Here is a 22394-nt window from a genome sequence, read left to right as displayed (position 1 = left end):
TAATATCGATAGCAATGTGCAGAAGATTTAATCTTGGATAAAATTTGATAAGAAGTGTTCCTTTTAAATACTATAAATAATGAAACAAACATATTCATTAAATATTAAGAATGTTTTTACTGTCTAAACCTTTTTATATATAAACATTTCCCTGAGAAACCAACTTGTGTAGGATAATTCTTACATGCTGCAAATATGGTAAAGCATGCTGACAACACTTGCTGTAGCTAATTTGCTAAAAACATGCTATTAATACAATGAAACAGGAAGTTTCTATAACTCAGTTATGCAGTGTCCAATCAATGCTGTCATGGGTGCTGTCCAGGTTTTCAAACTCACTGCTGAGGTAGAACAGAGCTGCCAATACTAATAACGATTTTTTTCACGGGCACCGAAAGTCATCGAGACGGCTGCCCCCAGGGAGCGTCAAATAGAGAGCTGTCTGGATATTCATTTGACAGAAAGCGACAAAGCCGAGATGCTGTGAAAGAGAGAGGGAAACAGAAAGAGAAACAGACCATACCTTCCAGTGGAAGTGCATCTCAGATTTTCCATGATTCCTATTTTACAGACAATTTTGCTGATGAAGCGTCTCTCCTGAGTGGTGCTTTGCACTTTTTTTTAAGTGCAGACATCTCAGCAGTGATGGTTGAGCAGAATGCATAGATACAAACCTGGCCTAAGACTGGGGAAGTCTGACACAACATGTCTGAGCCAAACTTTTTCTCTACGCTGGAGTGAAAATATGGCTGATTTATTTTTAAATGTCTGATTCATATCGAGCAGATGCTATTTGAGTAATGAACAACAATAGTTCACCCAAAAATGAAAAATCTTTCACAATTTTACTAACCCTTATGTTGTTCCAAACTGGATGATGTGTTTTTTGTTTTTTTTTTCGTGTTCTTTCATGGAAAGTTTAGCACAGTGCTAAATGTAAATTCAGTTATTTTCTTCATTATTCATTTTTTTTACACACATAAATGCATTGTAGCTGAATTGAGGTTAATTAGGACTAGTGCTGGACAATGAGTCAATCGTTAATTTGTTATATGGCTCGGCTCGCTGTTCATCTTCAGTTCTCTCTTGACAGCAGTTCAGTCAGTGTACTGTTTGAGTAAATGAATTACTCCGGGATATTGGTTTATTTTAACTCAGAGGGAGTGTCAGCCACATTAATAAAGTTAACAGCTTTAGTCATTTGTGGATTAATGCGTATGCGAACCGTTTAAAAAGATTCAGTTCGATTTGGTGAACTGGTTCAAGTAGATCCGGTTACATCGAGTGATTCGTTTGCGAACCGGATATCACTACACTGCAGTGAACGTGCTCACAACAGACACGGAAGAGAAGACAATTCTGAATAAAGTCGTAGTTTTTGCTGTTTTTGGACCAAAATGTATTTTTGATGCTTCAAAAAATTCTAACTGACCCTCTGATGTCACATGGACTACTTTGAAGATGTTTTTATAACCTTTCTAACCATGGACAGTATACCGTACACATAGCTTCAATGGAGGGACAGAAAGCTCTCAGACTAAATCTAAAATATCTTAAACTGTATTCCGAAGATAAATGCAGGTCTTATGGGTTTGGAACGATATGAGGGTGAGTCATTAATGACATAATTTTCATTTTTGGGTGAACTATCACTTTAATTAAAAAATGTTGAAAATTAAAATGAAAGCATTAACATTGAAGCATTAAAGTAACCTGACACAATCCAGTATCTTTTTTCGAAACACTCTTAATCATCGTAAACATCACAGATTGTCTGTTTTAAACTCACCCTCCATGCAGCTTCCTTCATGCTCTCAGAGTTTCCACTCCTCATTTCCTCTGATATCAATCTGGAAAGATCTCACACATACACACACTACATCACAACAGGAATCAGTCAGTCACTTCTTCAAGGTTCAAGGTTTTTCTGCTCTCTTCACTGAGATTCTGATTCTAATTGCACTCAGCAGCTATTGATTTTTTTTCTTGCTGGAACTGAGGCTCTAGAGACTTATTCAGATATATAAATAGAAACATCAATAAAATATCCTACAATTATGCATTACATACAGATACTGCAATGACAAAACCATGTATTATTACTATTCTTAATATTCATTTACATGCAATATTTATTTGGAGCATTAAACAGATAATTACATTTGAAAGATTTTGCTGTTACTTTATGTAGGTCTAACAGTCCATGAAACCTGCTCAAACATCCCTTGGGATCCACTGATCTAAGGCTGCTCGAAAGGAGATTTTTTTGTGTTCATTCCAGTAACCAATTTTGATGTGTTTATAAGAGATGCTAAGCTGGATTGTTGCTTTGAAAGGCAGGTCGGTGAACTGGGACAGTTCTTGGCATCTCTTTTCACCTGATTTACTTAAGGCTGACCTCTTTCCTTCTGCACTGGATCAGGACCTGACTGAGAGCGGGGGGTTGGGAGAATGCCAAGGGCCTCGTCTGTGCTAGAATTGATAGTGGCCCCGTAATCCACAGTCCATTCTCCAGAGACGAGAAGGACAGTTCAAGCCACTGGCAGCAGCTCCCAGCACACACAATGTGGCCGTAATCATGCGCTTGTCTGTGTGTGTTTTTACTGACATATGAATATTCAAAATATCTTCTGGCTGTTAGATTCTGGAATCTGAAGCACATCTAATCAGTTTTCCATGGCCAGAAAACACTGGCTGAATGTTTTATTTGTTTGTTTTCCAGCTGTCCATCTCAAATAAATGCGATGACAACCACAATCTTGGAACAAGTTTGAAACATTGTATTTAAGCCCATTACTGACTCCTTTGAATGAATAGCAGAAATTGCATTATATATATATATATATATATATATATATATATATATATATATATATATATATATATATATATATATATATATATACTGTATGTTTTATACTGTTATACATTTATACTGTAAGGTGTAAGGGAAACAGGTCAATTTAGCTCAAAGGGAATTATTTTGATTTTATTGGCAATTTGGACAGAATCACTGTTTTACGGCTGATCATTAAGTCAGCCAGCGATTCATTGAACAAACCGTATAACATCAACTCTGCTTGGATATTAAAATCCAAAATATAGTGAAAACACTAATTAGCACATTAACAAGATTAGCAGATTAAGACATTAACTGGTAAGCACCAAAGACAAGTTACTTCTCTTTTCAATAGATATAAGGTTTTATTCACACAAGTTGCAGAAAGAGAGAACGTGAAGAAAGTATGAGTTTGAAAATGTGAAATCCCAAGTTCATAGAAATATGTGCAATTGCTTAGACATGAACAACCATCAATCATTTAATGAACCCCTGCATTGATTTCCTCAGTGAGGATATAATTTATATTAGATGCACCAGTTCAGCTAGAATCTGGAGGTATTTGAGTTGCTTGTTAAGAGGGTTCCCTTGTTGTCCTCATTGCAGAAAGGTGTTTCCCAAGTTTGTTGATTGGCTGGAAGTCCAGTTGTAGTTCGAATTGACTTGGAAAGCCAGTGACTGAGCATTGGATGAACTGGCATGCAAGCCTGCAGAGCACTCTGAAATGCCACTCGAAGAATTCACTGGCAAAATGCAGTGGAAAAAAGCATAAAGCTAAAAAGCATAATTTGATGGTGTCCTGAGTTTATAAACTGGGATTTTGGACACATCCCAAATAGTGTCTTTACCAATTAGACATTGTCTTAGCTTGCGGTGTTGCTATGTTTCTTTTCCGAATACATAAATCAAAATGTTATCTTATCAGTCACATGCTCCGAATTTTCCCGCTCTTGCAGCATATAAGATTTTGGTGCATCGATTTCTGTAAAAGATAGTCTCTCTGTCGTTCTTTGAATGTGACGATGTGCTTTGTGGGGAACAAAAGGTCTAGAAGGAGCCGGGTCTTTGTCCTGGGTGGGGGAAACCAATCCGAGGAAGTCTTTAGCTCGTTATTTCTCTCACTGATTTACATTTGATGCTCATGCTCTTTGGGTTATTCCAACACCAATCTGATCAAATCTTAAATTGTCTGATTCACTCTGATACCCTACAAAATGTATATAATAATTATTTAATATACACACATTTAATAAAAAACATTTGTTCAATACACACACAAAGACTGTACCTATTAAATGGAGTTAACCACAATTTTTTTTTTATCATTTATGCAAGAGACTAGATAAGATTGAACTTTTTGAAATTAAACTCATTATTCATTACCCTATAAACCATCAGTTACCAAAACCTTTCAATGTAACATACATGTGTAATATTGTATGTTTCATAAATGCATCAAAAAGGTCAATGTATTTTACACCTCGGAGGAAAACTATACATGTACTATATGTCCTGTTTTTCTATCTTTTTTAGGACAGTGCAGAGAATGAGGTGGACAGAAATAAATGCTGTACGCTCTGCAACATGTTCTTCACATCTGCTATTGTGGCTCAGTCACACTACCAGGGCAAAACACACGCTAAGAGAGTTCGCTTGGTACTGGGGGAGACGCCAAGTCTGCCTACACCCACAGGTAAGAAACACTTAACTAAATGCATTCTTGTTTTGTTGATTGATTGTTTCTTTTTTTCTTTTCTTTTTTGGACTGAGAGTAGATAAACAGTAGAAGTGGATTAGTCTCAGAAGTGTGTTCAGTAGGGCTGGGACAAACGATTATTTTTTAAACGATTAATCTAGCGATAATTTTTTCGATGCATCGATTAATCTAACGATTAATTTTTCCAGACCGATTCGATTTCGATTATCTCCCCATTAATTGACTTCTAACAATTTATACATGTTGATTTACATATCTGAAATAAAAAAACATAAATTCCTTAACATTGCAATATATGTTTATTGCTCTTGAAATTACAATATAAAAGACTGACTAAGAATGCATTACTTTGCACTTGTATAGAGATAGCATTCAATAAAACTTTGAAGCCTTGAAAACACATAGCTTACTGAAACAAGCTTACTGAACACATAGGGTCTAGCTTACTGAAAAAAAGTTCTTTTTTTCAGATGAAAATAACAACAACTTGAAGTCTAGCATTCAATAAAAAGGTCACCCAAAATACTTGTTTAGAGCAATTGAAAGAATACAGTAACCAATGTAAACTTGAGGGCTTTAAGCTAATACAGAGAGTGCTTTTCCAAAAAAATAAATAAATAAAAATTAACAGTGGGAGCCAGCAGCTTGTCATGGAGAAAAAAAAAATCTCCGAATGCTCCACGTGAAACTTTGACGTTCTGCCCTTTTCCTATTGTGTCTAATGATTTTGGTTGATATGCACGAGGGAGAGAGAGAGAGAGAGAGAGAGAGAGAGAGAGAGCAAGACAGCGCTCGTGTAGTTTGAAGACTGTGAGTGCGCGTGAAACTTTGGTGTTTCGCCCTTTTTATATCGTGTTTAATGATTTTGATTAATATGCACAAGGGAGAGAGAGAGCAAGAAACGCTCGTGTTGTTTGAAGACTTTGTGAGTATTCGCGCGCGCAGCTGGGGCTCTCCCTCGTACGCGCCCCGTCAGGCACAGTGATCAAATAAGGCTTTGACACAGTGGCGTAGGCAGAAATTGTATTTTGGGCGGGCCATTAAAAAAGTGGGTGGGCCTATAGTTTTTCCTAGAAAAAATATGACTTAAATAACCTTAGAGAGTGGAAAAAAGAATAGAAAAACTGCAAAAACAGTTACACCTTTATTTTGCAATATTCGGCAAAGGCAATAACAAAACACTGTCTAATCATCATGTTCAACCAACAGAGCTCAATAAAGGCTGGACAAACCACCAGCATAGACAATAACCTGTCTATTTCATTCAAGTTACTCAGCAGTGCAGACAGTTCACCCGAAAATATAGGCTAAAAGTAAATTAAAATAATGAAAACTCAGCAGAGCATGGTTTGAAATAAATAACAACACGCTCCCTAATTTCTGTTAAATCAACCATATACAATGCAATGGTGGAAATTAAACTTTTGTGCCAAAAAAAATAGCAACTCATTTAAACAATGTAGAAATACTTTCATATTGGGTTGTGAAGGTGGTTCATCTATTGCAGTTAGATCGGCGGGTAAACCCGCGTCAGGCTGACCGGGAGAGAGCACTGGCACTGCCGCCAGGGAGCACGCGGAGGCCGCCACCGGCGCCTGACTAGCCTTCTTGTGGGTTAATGAGTCTGAAGAGCTGGGCTGGGTGGACTCGACAGATGAAGGCAGTGGCGTGTCTTCTTCCTCAACTCTTTTTTTTTTATTTAAATAAAACATTAAAGAAACTTGTTTAGCCATTATTATGGCGATGTTAATACATTGGCTAAAGGCCGCCAGAGCCCGCCGCTCAGAGAGTCTTCCTGTCGCCCTAGCAACCATAGCAACCAATTAGGCCTAGGTTCAGGAGGGACGCTTTATACAACTTGCTTCAACAATTCCATTTTATTCGGAACACAAATTAAACACACACACACACCAGTCAACAATAAATCAGGTTTATATTAATATATTTTCTTAAATACATTTGAATAATAAAAATAAACTAAAAATGTATTTTAATCAAACTTGCCTGGGCGGGCCAGTGAGTAATGTGGGCGGGCCAGTGCCGCCCTGGCCCATTACTGGCTACGCGCCTGCTTTGACAGCCGCCAAAAAAAAAGATCAATGCAGAAAAACCCCTGGATTGGTTATATAACGTTGGACAGAATGTTGATCCGGCCATCGCGTATATTCAGCGCACATAAGGTAAACGTTTGGCAAAGTTTTTTAGAGAAATAAAAACAGGTCGACGAATCGATGCGCATATTTTGCGTCGACGTATTTTTTGCGTCGACGTCATCGATGACCTCGACGCCTTGTCCCCGCCCTAGTGTTCAGACAGTTATGAATCACAGCTGTAATAATAAAGAGACTGATTCATGCTTGAAACCCAGAGTGCTAAAGTTCAGCTCTGTCATGCAGGCTTTGTTTATGCACTGTGTGTGCAGCGGTAATGAAGCTACACAAGCTGCATTGAGTGTAGTACAACACTACAGGTATACACAGTCATAAGACATCTAGAAACATACAGTAAGACTGCACTTTAGAATATTGAGTAGCTGTCTGTTGAATGTGCAAATATGTGATAAGAAAGCCTTTCTCAAGCATTAAGCAGACAGTCACAGGATGTTCAGAATATGAGATCAGAATGATCTAGAATCTCATGTGTCACTGCTGAATCTTATTCTGATGCCTTGTTTGAACTAAAAAGTATAACAAAATAAAAAAAGAATTAAATATATATATATATATATATATATATATATATATATATATATATATATATATATATATATATATATATATATATATATATATATATTAGGGGTGTAACGGTTCACAAAATTCACGGTTCGGTTCGGTACGAGTCACTGATGTCACGGTTCGGTTCGGTACGGTTCGGTACGTTTTAGATACAGCAAAAAGAACAAATTGGCAACAAAGTATGTTTTTTGTTTTTTTTTTACATTGAACAATGATCTATTCTTTACCCATCTTCTATGGTGTTTTCTTAGCAGCATACTGTATAATACAAAAACAGCTCCTTATTAAAAAAAAATGAAAATGTTATATTGTTGTAGTAGTTATGAACAAATACAAAGATGTAACTTTTCATATGGAACTCTATAACTCTTTATATTGAGTGTGTTTTTACTCAATTGGTTCTCTATAGGGCTTATGTTTTTTGGAACAAAGCAGAAATTACGGTCTGGCTGAAATGGGCTCGTGAAGGAATATAGTAACGGGGCTAAATTACATTAAGAATGTTCTTAAAACATGCGTTTTCCACTATAGGCGCTCGCTCACTCAGCACACGCTGAAGGCTCGTTGCAAAATGACTAAAGGGTCTTTCACACAGGACGCGATACGCGCGGCGCTGGATCCTGGGCTCAGCGTTGCCCTTCAGATACAACGCGATTTGCGCTGCACTATGCCAAGAGCAAAGTAGGTGGAGTTTTCAAAACTGCCCGTGCATACGTTCTATTTATAACAGCTCTTCTATAACGTGCAGGCCTGTTACTTGAATCGTACTGCTCAGGAAATTCCGACACAGTACAGTAGCTACTAGTCCGTTTTGATTACCGTGCTTGTTTGGATGCCCCGATCGATTGGTAAAGTGCACCCAAACACCAGACCTGTTGGTTATTGGAGGATCTTCTATTTGTGGTCTGTTAAACGCATTGGCCATTTTGCAACGAGCCTTCAGCGCGTACTGAGTGAGCGAACGCCTGACCTGAGTAGCCTAACATAAACATATAAGCTGGTGTTTTTTTTTTCTTGTTCGGGGGTGTCAGGGGCGTTGCCTGTTACGTCGTTTGGGTTATTGGGCTACCTTGTTGAACGCATATCATTATATTTCACAATTTTTTCTTTATTTTCCAAATATAATTAATTAGTCCAACGAACCGTTCGGTACATAATGCGTACCGCGTACCGAACCGAAAGCCTCGTACCGAACGGTTCAATACGAATACGCGTATCGTTACACCCCTAATATATATATATATATAATTTACTCATGTGATGCAAAGTTGATATTTTCAGTGTCACATGACCCTTCAGAAATCATCCTAATATGCTGATTTTCTGCTGAAGATACATGCCTTTTAATCATCAATGACTACATTTACAAGCTGTTAAAATTCGGGTTATGGTCGGGTTAAGGTCACTATTTGGGTTTCTGAAACATTCGGGATAACCCGTTTACATGCGTGAGCAGAGAGAGTTACTCCTGCATGGAATCTGTAATCATTCGCCAATATCCCGATTTAAACGGCGACGCACAGTTAGCATCTGGACGTAAGACGCAATATGTGTCATTTCTGATTCTTCTTCCTGTATCCAAAGACTCAAAAGGCCAAGATTCCTTGCGAATAGAACATTCGCAGAACACACATTTTGATGGGGATATGCCGAAACGCGTTTACAAGACCAAATATTCGGGTTAGAAAAGGGGTACCCCAGGTATAATATCCCGGTTTTTAAAAACCGGGATATGAGCATATCCGGGTTTTTGCCGGTGTTTACATGGCCGTGCGCGACCGGGTTATTGCTAATATCCCGGTTTTGAACGGGTTATTGGCTGCATGTAAACGTAGTCACTGTTGAAAACAGTTGTACTGCTTAATATTTATAAATATTTTACTGACCCCAAACTTTTGAAAAGTAGTGTATATATTTCAGTTTTATTATTTTTTCTTCTTTATAATATTGTATTTGGCTCGTTTGTAAAAAAAAAAATGTATTGCACAAGTAGTATATAAATTTTGTCCATCTAGAACTTTGTCAATTTAAAAACTTAATGGACAACTACAAAAAATGCAATAAACATTACCACGTTACCATTACCACATTGCAATCACGTAATCACATAAGCATGCAAAAGGCTGACATAGTAAAGAAAACAACATTTAAATGGATACCATCTGAATTAAGTAGCATAAATTTAACACTTTGGGTTTGGTGTTAAGAACAGAGCATTAAGCAGAATGCCTAAGGAATACTAATAAAGTGCAGCCTGGAAAACACAGTTATAAACTCCTGACATCAAAACTTTATGTTTATGTCTCTGATGATATTCATAATCCTAACAAATAGTTTTATCTTTGCTCATTGTCAATGAATAATTCAGAACCGTGGTTGTTTACAGATGACTGAACATAATGTGATTTATAGCAGTTAAAAGTCTGAGAAACAACATCATCATATAATTAGATTTCCAATAACAACAAAGTTCTGAGTGTAGAGAAAAAAAAACCTGTGTTTGACGTGATAAAGAGGACAAGCTCATGCACAGGAGGTATGAGAGATGAAGCGTGAACAATGATAAACAGCATGCATGTATGCTGCAGAAACAGTCAGTCAGATCAGACTGCAGAATGGTCTAGTATCTCTTTTCTTGTTTAAAGCACAAAACTGCCTGAGAATGAGGTTGTGCAAGAACTGCCTGAAGCAGCGTGAATTTGTGTGACTCAGGGTCAATGTCAATGTACAAAACTTACTGGAAAATTATATTGAGCTTATAAATGAATAATGTTTAATAAAAGATAGAGCAAGTAATTCCACCTATCTGTCCATATCAAACCATTCATCTATGAACCTACCTAACTAACCATCCACCCACCTAGTGCAAAAAAGGCGTAAGTGTATGTTGCTTATTGTTTGCAAGCAATGCCACAACTGATGATATTCATCATTTTTCTTTATAACAGTAGCATGCATGTATGTATATGAATGTATGTATATGAATGTATGTATATATATATATATATATATATATATATATATATATATATATATATATATATATATATATATATATATATGTTTGGACACACTTTCTCATTCAAAGAGTTTTCTTTATTTTCATAACTATGAAAATTGTAGATTCACACTGAAGGCATCAAAACTATGAATTAACACATGTGGAATTATATATGGAATTATATACATAACAAAAAAGTGTGAAACAACTGAAAATATGTCATATTCTAGGTTCTTCAAAGTAGCCACCTTTTGCTTTGATTACTGCTTTGCACACTCTTGGCATTCTCTTGATGAGCTTCAAGAGGTAGTCACCTGAAATGGTCTTCCAACAGTCTTGAAGGAGTTCCCCGAGAGATGCTTAGCACTTGTTGGCCCTTTTGCCTTCTGTCTGCGGTCCAGCTCACCCCTAAACCATCTCGATTGGGTTCAGGTCCGGTGACTGTGGAGGACAGTCAAAATAGCCCTTGATGCCTTCAGTGTGACTCTACAATTTTCATAGTCATGAAAATAAGAATAATGAGAAGGTGTGTCCAAACTTTTGGTCTGTACTGTATATATCAACTTCTATTATACTTTCCTTCAGCATCAACAAACATCAAATTACCTCTCAATTGGATTTTACACTTTTTTTAAGGTAACTGATTTATAATGGACACTTTCAATCATCTGAGGTCTGGTCGGTGGATATTTGCCAGTGTGGAAAGTCATCAATGTGGGTGGTAATAAATACTAAACCTGGACTTAAACTGCTGCTGTATTTAGTGTCAGACAAATTTGTCTTAACACGTTTTCAATCTCTCTGTCCATATTTGATTACACTTCACTTTAAAATGATCTTAACCAGATTACAGATGTCTACTGCAGGCATCAGGAAAAATAGGAGGCATATGTTTCTATCTTTAGCCTGTCGATGACTATTGAATTTCATTTCCTGTCATATGGGAAATGATTTCAATCAAGAAGGGTAGTGTTTGTTACAGCCCTCCAAACTAATTCCACTAATGTTCCTGGTGCTCATGTACAGTAGATATTATATGTAGTGCTCAATGGTGAGTGTGAGAATGCAATCATTGTGGTTCACTCTCAGCTTTATGTCAAATTTTTGTCTTAAATGAATCTCAGATGGAGATCATATAGTAGATGGCTTTAGCAGAGCAATTTGAAATGACTTTTCCACAGATTTAAAGAGAAAGTGGTGAAATGGGGGTTTCAGCGGAGATTAGAGTCAAAAGTAACCTTCGTGAAAACCCAGAGTGCTGTTCGCTGAGGAAAAAACTCATAAGACGAGGATCGGTGTTGACAGTCAAAGCGGATGTCATGGAGTTGCCCTTGAGAGAGTTTTTTACCTGCCCATCCCATTTCTGCTCATCTTGTCACTCCATCTTTGCTTTAGGGTTTATCTATAACATCTGTCTCTGCACATCATGCGGTGCTCAGGAATACATACATAGATATGTGTGTTTGTGATGTGCAAAATGGATTTATATTCAGCTCAGTTTCAAAACATCCAACAGACCCTGATCAGAGGCTAAAAGGATGTTCACACAACATGCATTCTTGCTTTTAAAAGTAACTCAATAGAATGAAAAAAAAAACGCAAGGGTCTCAAGATGTTTTTAAAAGTTTAACTATTTTTCACATGACACATCTTCCTAAAAAGACTCATAATTGCCTAGAAATGTATTGTTGAATTATGTGAATCTGTTACAAAAGCGGTGCTTTGATGGGTGCAGCGGAAGTGCTTTAGAGAGGATTGAATTTAGAGACGCAACTTCAGTGGCACTTCAGCACACTGTCAGCAAGCTAAAAATCCTGTTTGAGAAGGCCTCTGTATTTTCTTTCTTTCTTTTTTTTTTCAATATTACAGATAAAAAAGACAACAACAGAAAAAACTTCTGACCTATTTCTAATGTGTGTATGCTGGTTTTTTTCAGAGCCTTGAAAGCTGATTTTAAGTGATCCATGCACAGTGATGTGAATCATCTTTGCTCATGTGAGTGAGACGTGGGTGGTGAGAACAGAGAGGTGTAGTTACTGGTTGCTAAAGTATGACCAATCAACTAACTCAAATGATCAACTTCTTGGCAACCATCATACAATGTAAATTTCCATGCAACCATAAAAGATCTGTATATATTCTAAAAGAATAAGGATATTGCCAAATTTTGATCAAACAGATGGCAGCGGTGTCTTGTTGAGTGACTTTGGCATGCTGGGTAGATTCAGAGTATTTTTTTAATTTATTTTTTGCCAAACTTGTTGCTATGATACATTTCAGAATTGAAACTGCTGTTATATGTACTTATAACCCCTAGCTATTAAAAATGTGTTACTCTACTGATTTAAACAGAGTATTAGTTTTACTACACTGAGAGTTAAAGGGATAGTTTACCCAAAAATGAAAATTCTGTAATTTACTCACCCTCATGTCATTCCAAACTTGTATGGCTTTCTCCTGTGGAACACAGAAGGTATTTTGAGAAATGTCACAGTGTTCATACGATGGAAGTCAATGGTCAGCAAAACTGTTTGGTTACCAACATTCTTAAAAATATCTTATAGTGTTCCACAGAAGAAGGGAAGTCATAAAGATTTGGAACAACATGGGGGAAGGTGATAGAATGTAATTTTTTGGGGTGAACTATCCCTTTAAGAGAAAGCAAGCTCTCTGTAAATGCTTAAGTTTGGGAGAAAGACTAAGGCTGATGATACACATGGCAATCTTGTGAGCAATTTTGCTTGGGAACTTCGCCATTGAGAATGGGTAACAAATTTGTATCTGTGTCTCACTTTGTTGCCCGTTGACAGCAACATTGCCCAAAGTTGCCCTGCAACATTGCTTGAAAATTTGGCCCATATATCATCAGCCTAATATAGCATTTTCTTTTCTAATATCTGGAGTGATACCTTTTCAAAATGTAGGACAATTTGGGTGATAATATGTATACTTTATAACGAAGCAAATATGTACCTTTAAATTGCACCTTTTACGGATAAATACGGTACAAAAATGTAGCAAAATGTTCACACTTCTCTTGTCCATTCAGTGAACTCAATTAAGCACATTCAATTCCATTCCATAAATGACAAAAAAGAAAAGAATGTACTTTACAGCTTTCTTCGGTATCTATTGAATTTAAAAGTCCTGTAAACAATCACAGTGTGTTTAGCTCATTCTAACCTGCGGCAGTGTTGTGGCCTGTGGCTATTTGGGGTTGGTAACCATGGTAACAAGTCCCAGGGTGTCTTCGAGAGTGTCACCTGGAAGATCAATCCATTTGCTTGCTTTTTCCTCCTAAGATGGAGGAGGGTAACCTAACTCAGGGGAATATTTTCATCTCCACATGTGCTGACCTTCTCTTGACCTGCATAACTCTTCAGTAGATTTGGCTTGGAGCCATCAGAGTGTTTGCCAGCAGGACAGTTTCAGCTGCACTCAACTGAATCCCTCTGTTTGTTTTGATATTGAATAGGCTCATGAGGTTATCTATATTGATGGATATTTATAGATGGTGAATGTATATTCTGTTGTGTGCAGAGTCAGCCCCGCCCACCCCTCAGAACACAGACCCGCCCCCTCCTTCATGGCAGCCGCTAGCCAATCACGGCGAGGCAGGCAAGTACTGCTGCTTGTGTGGCGCTTGGTTTAACAACCCATTGATGGCACAGCAACATTACGAAGGCAAGAAACACAAGAGAAATGCAGCACGGGCGCGACTTCTGGAGCAGCTGGCTGGCAGTCTGGATGCCAATGAAAGCACAGGTCAGTCTACACTAAATAAAGCTAAAATAAGGATACACGTTTTTTTTATTTTTGGCTTTAACATTTATACATATATTTATATATACATTTAGCTTTAACAGCCTGTTGTTGCCCTGAAACAGGCAAAAGAGCTACAAGGAATTCAGTGTCAATGCATTTTTGTAGCTCTCATGTTACCTGCATACAGCCACAATTTTTAGTGAAATAGCCCCCCTACTTCTGCTCCCCACTGTTGAATCCTGTCAGTGACTTTGTGCTCTTCAAATTCATACTTCACATTGCCGTAATCACTAGACATGTTAGTCATACAGTGTGTGATCCAGGTATCCTGACAGATCCCATAAGCCAGTACAAATAAACCATTAGTCACATCGCAATGCTTGCTCAAGGGTTTGAACAAGGTCGAGTTGAGTATTGCCTTCGGATACATCTCAAAAACTAGATACGTAAGCCGTGAGACTTACTCTCCCCACGGCAAATTAGCAAAAGCCTTGTCACTTGTCTTTAGGAACTAAGACTCAAAATGCTTTGATTTTGATTCACCTGCTACTGAAATGAACAAGTCAGTCCGATTCAGGCATCTTTTGTTCAGTAGATGTTTAAGATGGATTCAATGGCTATACTTAACAAAACTGCATAACCATTCCAATTAGTTGTAGAAATCAGAAAGTTTTTTAAACACTTTGACAAAAGTAATATGTCTATAACTTTTAGAGCTCTAAACCTAACAGAAGATAGAGTATCCTATTTTAATTCAATCAAAAACACAATAAGGGATTGTAAAGGGAATGTTCAATCAAAAAATTTAATTTACTCATCCTCATATTGTTCCAAACCTGTATTACTTTCTTTTTTTCTGTGGAATATAAAATAAAAATGTTTTCTTCCATAAAATGTTGATTGGCTGATCAAGATGATTGGCATCTCAACTGAACGTATATACTGTAGACACAATGCTGTTTGGACCCCACTAACTTTTAAAATCTTCTTTTGTGTTATATGTTTGGAACAAACATGAGTAAATATTGAGAGAATTTACATTTTCGGCTGAACTGTTACTTTAAATACTTCTGTTTCCCATAAAGTAAGAAATGTGGATGGTGATTTATTTTGCATACATCCATAAAAGCATCATAAAAGTCTCATTAAAATAGTCCACACAATTTGTGCACTATATTCCAAGTCTCCCAAAAAAAAATCATATGATAACTTTGTATTAAACAGTTTTTCAGTGCTTCCATATCACAATCATGTGACATCAAGTCTAAATAAGACCTAAGAGCTTCAGCTATTGTACAGCAACAGAAGACGTTGAATATAGTGCGGAAGGCACATTGACTACTTATATGAATCTATTATGGGAAACATTTTAGACATTATGTGCGCAAAAACTATGCCAAAGGTATTAAGAAGGAGACAGAGATAACTGATGTGTGAGGGTTGAAAGACTGGCCGATGTTCTCTTAAATACCTGCAAACTGATCAGTCCAAGGGTAATCTGAGCTTCGGTCTCAAGGGAAATCAGTCATAGTGAACAGTATTGTCTGAAAACAGCATGTGAAAATGTGCCAAGGCTCAGCAGGTAACTGAGATTCTGCATTACCAGAGATAGAAACAGACAAATCACAATGCAGAGGATGAGCAAGCCAAGAAGGCATGTTTTATTTTTAACCGCTGTTCACAATCCTGTGAGTCTATCATAATGTCATGCATTTAAAAGGTCTTTGGGGACAAACCGGTTGCGCTTTACATATCTTGTGTGGAGAAGCACAGTGTTTTCCTTTCAAGTAAAATCCTGTAGAATCTGCAGTTGTTTTGGTCTTTGTCAAGACTAGAGACAACAAAAATGAATGCATTCTGTATAAGAAATAATCATTTTCCCCAGCCGTGACACAGCAGGGTGCCCTTGTCAGGAGCTTTTCTCTGTAAATGTCACTTCTATTGAAATATCAACAGAAATGATTACAAAAGCCTTTCATCAAGGTGTTCCAAACATCACATCTATGGAAAGGTGCTGTTAGTTCAGCTTATTATGCGGTCCTGCCAAATCCCCACAAAACCTTATCCCCCTTGGACCCCAAACGATAGCTGTTTGTAATGCTGGATGAAAATGCAGTCATAATTTCTGACTGTTTTCTGCTTTGGGCAAAATCTGATGATTTTATCAAGGTACATGTTTTCTGTTCATCATATAAAGCAATTGTCTCTCTTCACTAGGCATACATTAAACCACTCTATTCATGTGGATTCATTGTATGGTGCATTTAGAAACATTTTGGATCTAAATGGTTTCGGTTACATGGACTTTCAATCGAGATACAGAAACCTCCCAGGTTTCATTAAAAATATGAGTTTGGAAACCTAATTTCATATAGTGCATATACAGTATTCCAATAATTATTTTAAATAAATAGGGGAATAAATAAACACAACTGAGATCACAAAAATGTGTATGATAGAGTAGCAGGATTTCTTCTTATTAGAGTTCTATATTAAATTCTATAATTTCCTGTCAAAATATGTCATTTCAAACCTAAAATAAATAATAATTTCACATTTAAGAATGAATAAAATAATTTTTAGTAAATCTTGGCCATGTTGTACAAATTTGTTCCCTTGTTTTATTTAATTTAAAATGAGGCAACGAATTAGAACAATGTGGCAATGATTTACTAAAATGAGTGAATGAATTAAGTTGTGGGAACAAATTCTTAATTTGTGGCCATGAATTAACCAAAATGATGGAATGAATAGTTAATAGTAGGCAACAATTTAATACAACTAAGGAATGAATTCTTAATTTGTGATCATGATTAATATACTTTGGCCCACATGTTAAACGCAGGGCTTATTTTGGTTCTTTTATGGTGTTTTCTGGTCCATTTTGGAGCTTGACAGGTCACAGTGAATTGACAGACTCACTTTGGGGTCCAACTGAGGATAGGTTTTTATCAAGATGACATTATTTAAAACACTGCCCAGCTTTGTATCAGAGTCTAGAGTGCTGAGCTCTGCCTGTCAAGACTTCTTTTGGCCTGTCCTCTCTCATTCATCATCCTCATTAGCAGTCTTCACATGAACAAAGGGTACATGCAACATACAGACAAACACACATGTCCTTTTTTAAAAGGAAAAGACTGAAAAAATTGGAGAAAAGCAAAGGAATACAGTAGCTCTTCAGAGGGATGCAGCTATTCATTACCAGTCGAGCTTCTCATCAGGTTCAGGAAGCCATTGGTAGAGCTCATCTGAGAGGTGACTGCTAGCGGATCCCGGCCCAGACTCTTGGCTATTTTCATGGAGAACACTTCAGTGTAATTGCCTTCCAACTGAGGCTATATTTTGTTGCTGAGAAAATTGGAGCGCAGCACAGACCTCTCCTGCTGCAAACAGGTTTTCATTTCCCCCTAAACAAAAAAAGCAGGGAGAGTGACAAGCTTTAGGATGTAAATACCAGCTCGGCGCTGAACAGCCTCCTGCCATTTCGTGAAGGGGGATATTGAAAGTGCAGCTATTTGCACTGTTTAAAATTGCAAGAGTAGTTTATGTGCTTCACAGAATCTGTAAAAAGTGAAGAACAAGCATTCGTCTCCTTCCTGCTCCATTCATATCCACCTTGACAGGCAGGATTAAAATTGACATTCATACTAGATTATTATTGGCGTGACTGTAAGAGAACCTCTGTGCTTGAAAGTAATGAAAGAATTAGAAAATTGAGTACAGGAATTCATTATCTTAACCCAGTGGAAATGGTCTCGATTGTGATATGTAGGATTTGATTAACATAGATATGAATCCTCCATAAAATGTGTATAATTGCTGGAGGAATCATCTTGGGAATTATCTTGATGTATTAATTTTGGTAGTACATGATTAGATCATTAGAATATCATTAGATTTGCTACAGTAAAATGCAAAGGCTGAGGCTTTGCTTATGCTACCATTTTTTTCTCATATTTTGGTGTTTTGAGTTTTGTTTTAATATTTTAAAAATGTGATGGCAGAGCTGAATTTTTTAACAGCCATTACTCTAGTCTTCAGTTTCAAATAATCCTTTAGAAGTCATTCTAATTTGCTGCATTTGCTGCTCAAGAAACATTTCTTATTATGTTGACATTTTATATTTTTGTGGAAAATTTGGAGGATTTTTTTTTTGGATGACTAGAAATAACAGCATTTACTTTACTACCACTTTTGATCAATTTAACAGACTCTTGCTAAAAAAATAAAAGAATAATTATTAATTTCTTTCAAAAACGCACACACACACACAACTATGGACATTTGAACAATTATATATTGTACACCGAACAATATATAAGTGTATATTTTCAGCTAACTCAGCTTGCTAACATAAATAGAAAAACATAAATGACATAAATGAATACATAAATACATATAGTGTATCATACAAAGTGCCATCTAGAAACAAAAATACTTTTTCTCAGAACTAATCATAATACATAGATAAACTAGCTAATGTTTTGTCATCAGGGAATGGTTTAAGATTTAGAGTACAGAGTTTACGAGCAAAATTCATCTTAACTAACAAAAATCATTTTCCACACAATCTTCAAAATAATATGTATATGTATATTCTGACCTACTTTTCAAAGTTTCCTTATTTTTTTAATGATACAGAGGCACTTTCGGCTGAGTTCTAATTTAATACTCAAATTCTGAGTAAAATAGCACTAGCAATCAAGTCTTTCTTTCTGTTTGATCGGGCACGATTAATAATTGAGTTGAATTTGACGAGTGTCTCATCTATTCGGTAGCAATTTCCTGGACAAGAGAAGAGAAACTGATTGATGGCCTATTGTTGGAAATAAGTGAGACCTCTTTCCCACAAGCCAGCAGTTAGGAGCAAACTTTAATCTCCTCCTAGTAAACATTCATCTTACCCTGAGTAACATCTCTCTATGGTTCTTTTGGCATCTTGTCGGTTTAATTAACTGGGATTAAAAGCCACCACAGTGTCTTCTATGGCTGGTTTATGAGTAGCACACTAAGAGGTCATCAGGGGTCCTACATGAAGGAAAATCCCATCACACAGAAGCAAACACTCAGTAAAGCTACTTATGAAGTCTGAAGGCCAAGTTTTACAATTTTAATCTTTGAAAGAGACTGGTTCTTCAGCTACTGATATACTGTGATAGCTGAATACTTTTCAGTTAAATACTAATTCTTAATTAATAGACATGGCAAAGTAGCAAGAGTTTAGCAGAAAAAAAAAACAGTTCTCAGACTAATTTAAGCAGCATGTAAAGTGTGTTTTATAACGTCAGTTACATTTTATTGCAATATTCCTCTGTCATACCATACATCCTTGTTCATATTAATAGCTTACTATGAATAGTGTTTTGGATTCATTACACATACTTGCTGTCACCATATGTTTGGTGTACCGACAGCACAAGCTGTCTGTGAACATGCATCACATCACTCTCAACTCACAGAAAGCATCCAGAATGAATCACTACAATGTACGTGTGTTTCTATTTCAGTGATGATGAAGTATAGATGTTCAAAAATCAATTTGAAATAAAAGCACTTAAAGGCTACTGGAAGTCATAAATACATGTTTGTCCTTAAACTAATATGGCGCATATCAATATGCTGACAACACCGGCAAAAAAAAAGAAAAAAGAATAATGTCTTGATGCCCTTGAAAAAGCCACTTTAAATGACATAATCGATCAAAGATTAAGCAGGTATCAAAGTGCAGCATTTCTCTCAGAATTTGCTCAGACCTGGTAAGACTAAAGAATAGGGAAAAGTCTTCATTTGATTTGTCTTCTTTTGTAATTACCATTCAGCTGATTTTTTGATGGAAGCAAATTGGTGAAAATTGTTGTCTTGTGAATTTTAAAAGTACCATATGTAAGCCATGAAAGGATGAGCATCACAGTGTTTTTACCATGTTTAAGGGCTGTTCTAGCTCCTTTAACCATGGTAAAGTCGCTGTAACACAAAACCTAACATCATCAAAATATACCAATGTTTAGTTAATAGGTACATTGATTTGTTTGGGATCAGTAATATATATATATATATATATATCCAACTGTATTTATTACCACTGTTCTCACGTTCCTGCTATTCATAATGTATATATAATCCTTCATTGCTCTGTTCATAATGTACATACATTCCCTACATTGCATTCATATTTATATTCTGTATATACTCTGATCAATATTGTATATAGCAACTCCACTGTACATTCTGTTTATCATAGCTTTACTTACCCTGCACTTTTATGTATATAAAACACTATATTCTTGCACTTCTGGTTAGATGCTCACTGCATATCATTAGCTCTGTACTTGTACTCTGCATACTGACAATAAAGTTGAATCTAATCTAATCTAATATAATACATAGAAAATTGTGCATTGTGCATTGTGCATTATGATTGTTTTTACTGCGTATTTTATCAAATAAATCCAGCCTTGTTGATTCTAAAATACTTATTTCAAAAACATAAAAAAAATCTCATAAATCACAAACTTCTGAACAATAGTGAAAATTTAACAAACTACTTCAATTGTCTGTGTTTAGTCAGATTTACTGAATAGAAAGTGTTTATGTGCCTGTCTCTGCATGTGTAGCTTCAAGTCTAACAGAAGTCTTTTCAAACAATGGACATTTTTAAAACAATCATCCATTGTGTTGATAAATCTGTATACAATGACTTTTCAATGACTTTTTCCCTGAGTCAAAATATACTCAGCATGAAACTTTTCATGCAGCTTTGCAGTCCTTTCACTAGCAATATGTCGAAATATGTGCTGCTTCTGCATGTGGTGTGAGAAAAACCTCACTATAAGCTGTTTACGGTTTCCAAGCAACACACTGTAGCAACTTGTCAATTTACTAAACAGTAAAATTTGCCATAACAAGTATGCATTTAGCATTGAATGCAGCTCATTCATTCAGAATTAAAATTTGGATTTATACAAGTATAATCTTCTGATACATAAAATGCATTTCACTTGTCTGATTAGCTGTCAAACAATTAATTGCGAATAATCACATACAAAAAAAAATTGATATAATATTGATATTGATATTATTGATATAATATGCGTGTATACTGTATATATTTATTATGTATTTATATATAAATACAAACACATGCATGCATATATTTAAGAAAAACATTATGTTTAATTATTATATATATTTCTATATAATATAAAATATAAGGATTTGAATATATAAATGTATAAATGTAAATATTTTCAAGATACTGTATGTGTATTTATATATACACATAATAAATATACAAAATACACAAACATGTATAATGTAAACAAAAACGTTTATTTTGGATCCGATTAATCGTCTGATAGCAATACTGATTAGTATAATAATTTAATATGCATTCCTTTATATAATCGTCTTTCCTAACCTGAGAACTGTTCCTGATGGTGTGAGTGTGACAGTGAGACAATGTAAAGGTTGTGAAAATCCTTTTTTTGAACAGATCGAGGAACAGACAACACTGTCATCAAAAATAACTCTGCAGATGTCTGAGAGAAATATTGCCCAGAAAGAGCACACATGGTCTCTTCACATGTGATGAACGAGCCTCTATGCATTTTAGTTCTACATCTCTCTCCCATTCTTCACACCCATCTATTTTTGGTCCAATGCTGTTCGTTATTGGTGGTACCACCTGCAAAGCCTTTAATTAGCTCACATCTGCTGCGCTCTCTCCCAAACTGATGCACTTGGCGCCCCTTCACTGTAAAAGACCATCATGAAGCATAACCCCCCGAATCCAAAGGCCATCAGGACAAACAGCTAAAATTTGGATATAAGCGGTCAGGAGGCCCCTCAGGGTGACCATTCCATGAAGATTGTAGAATGAGATGTCGTATTATGAGCGGGTGCATTTTTTTCTAACACACACAGAATGGAGTCTTCAAACAAAACCCTCGTCATGTCGAGAGAAGCAAAACAACAGGGATTAAATATAGATTTCTCTGCTCTTTGTCAGCCAAGGCAATCTCAAAAACAAAAAGCAATCAATAATGCTCAAAAGAAAACGAAAAATGGGACAAACAATTTTAAGAGCATTTCAGTGGGGACTTGTTTCTTTTCTGCTTTCAAGTTTGTTTGTTTTTTCATTTTTTTGCTTTGTGTTTCAGGACTGCGCCGGAGTTACTCGTGCAGTGTTTGTAACGTAGTGCTGAACTCCATCGAGCAGTATCACGCACATCTCCAGGGCTCCAAACACCAAAACAAGTGAGTGTCCTGAATGATACTCCCCTCTTTCAAGTCTTTCCAAGAAACTGCTCTCTTGATAGTCAAGGAGGTTAATGG

The 22394-nt window shown here is 36.3% G+C and overlaps 1 protein-coding gene across 1 annotated transcript in view; it reads left to right on the top strand.

Annotated features, from left to right (window-relative positions):
• Window positions 1-4377: 4377 nt before the first annotated feature.
• The window catches only part of LOC113085552 (zinc finger matrin-type protein 4-like), a 43041-nt gene continuing 25024 nt past the window's right edge, over window positions 4378-22394 (top strand). Inside the window, exons 1-3 of the mRNA XM_026255194.1 lie at window positions 4378-4532; window positions 13836-14060; window positions 22220-22316. Of these exons, the coding sequence (XP_026110979.1) occupies window positions 4424-4532; window positions 13836-14060; window positions 22220-22316 (431 nt within the window). The 5' untranslated portion in view covers window positions 4378-4423. The remainder of the gene's footprint in view (window positions 4533-13835; window positions 14061-22219; window positions 22317-22394) is intronic.

Source organism: Carassius auratus, unplaced genomic scaffold, assembly GCF_003368295.1.
Source record: "Carassius auratus strain Wakin unplaced genomic scaffold, ASM336829v1 scaf_tig00041830, whole genome shotgun sequence".
Lineage (NCBI taxonomy): Eukaryota > Metazoa > Chordata > Actinopteri > Cypriniformes > Cyprinidae > Carassius > Carassius auratus.
The sequence above is the reverse complement of the archived record's forward strand: the minus strand, read 5'-3'. Positions and strand labels throughout refer to the sequence as shown.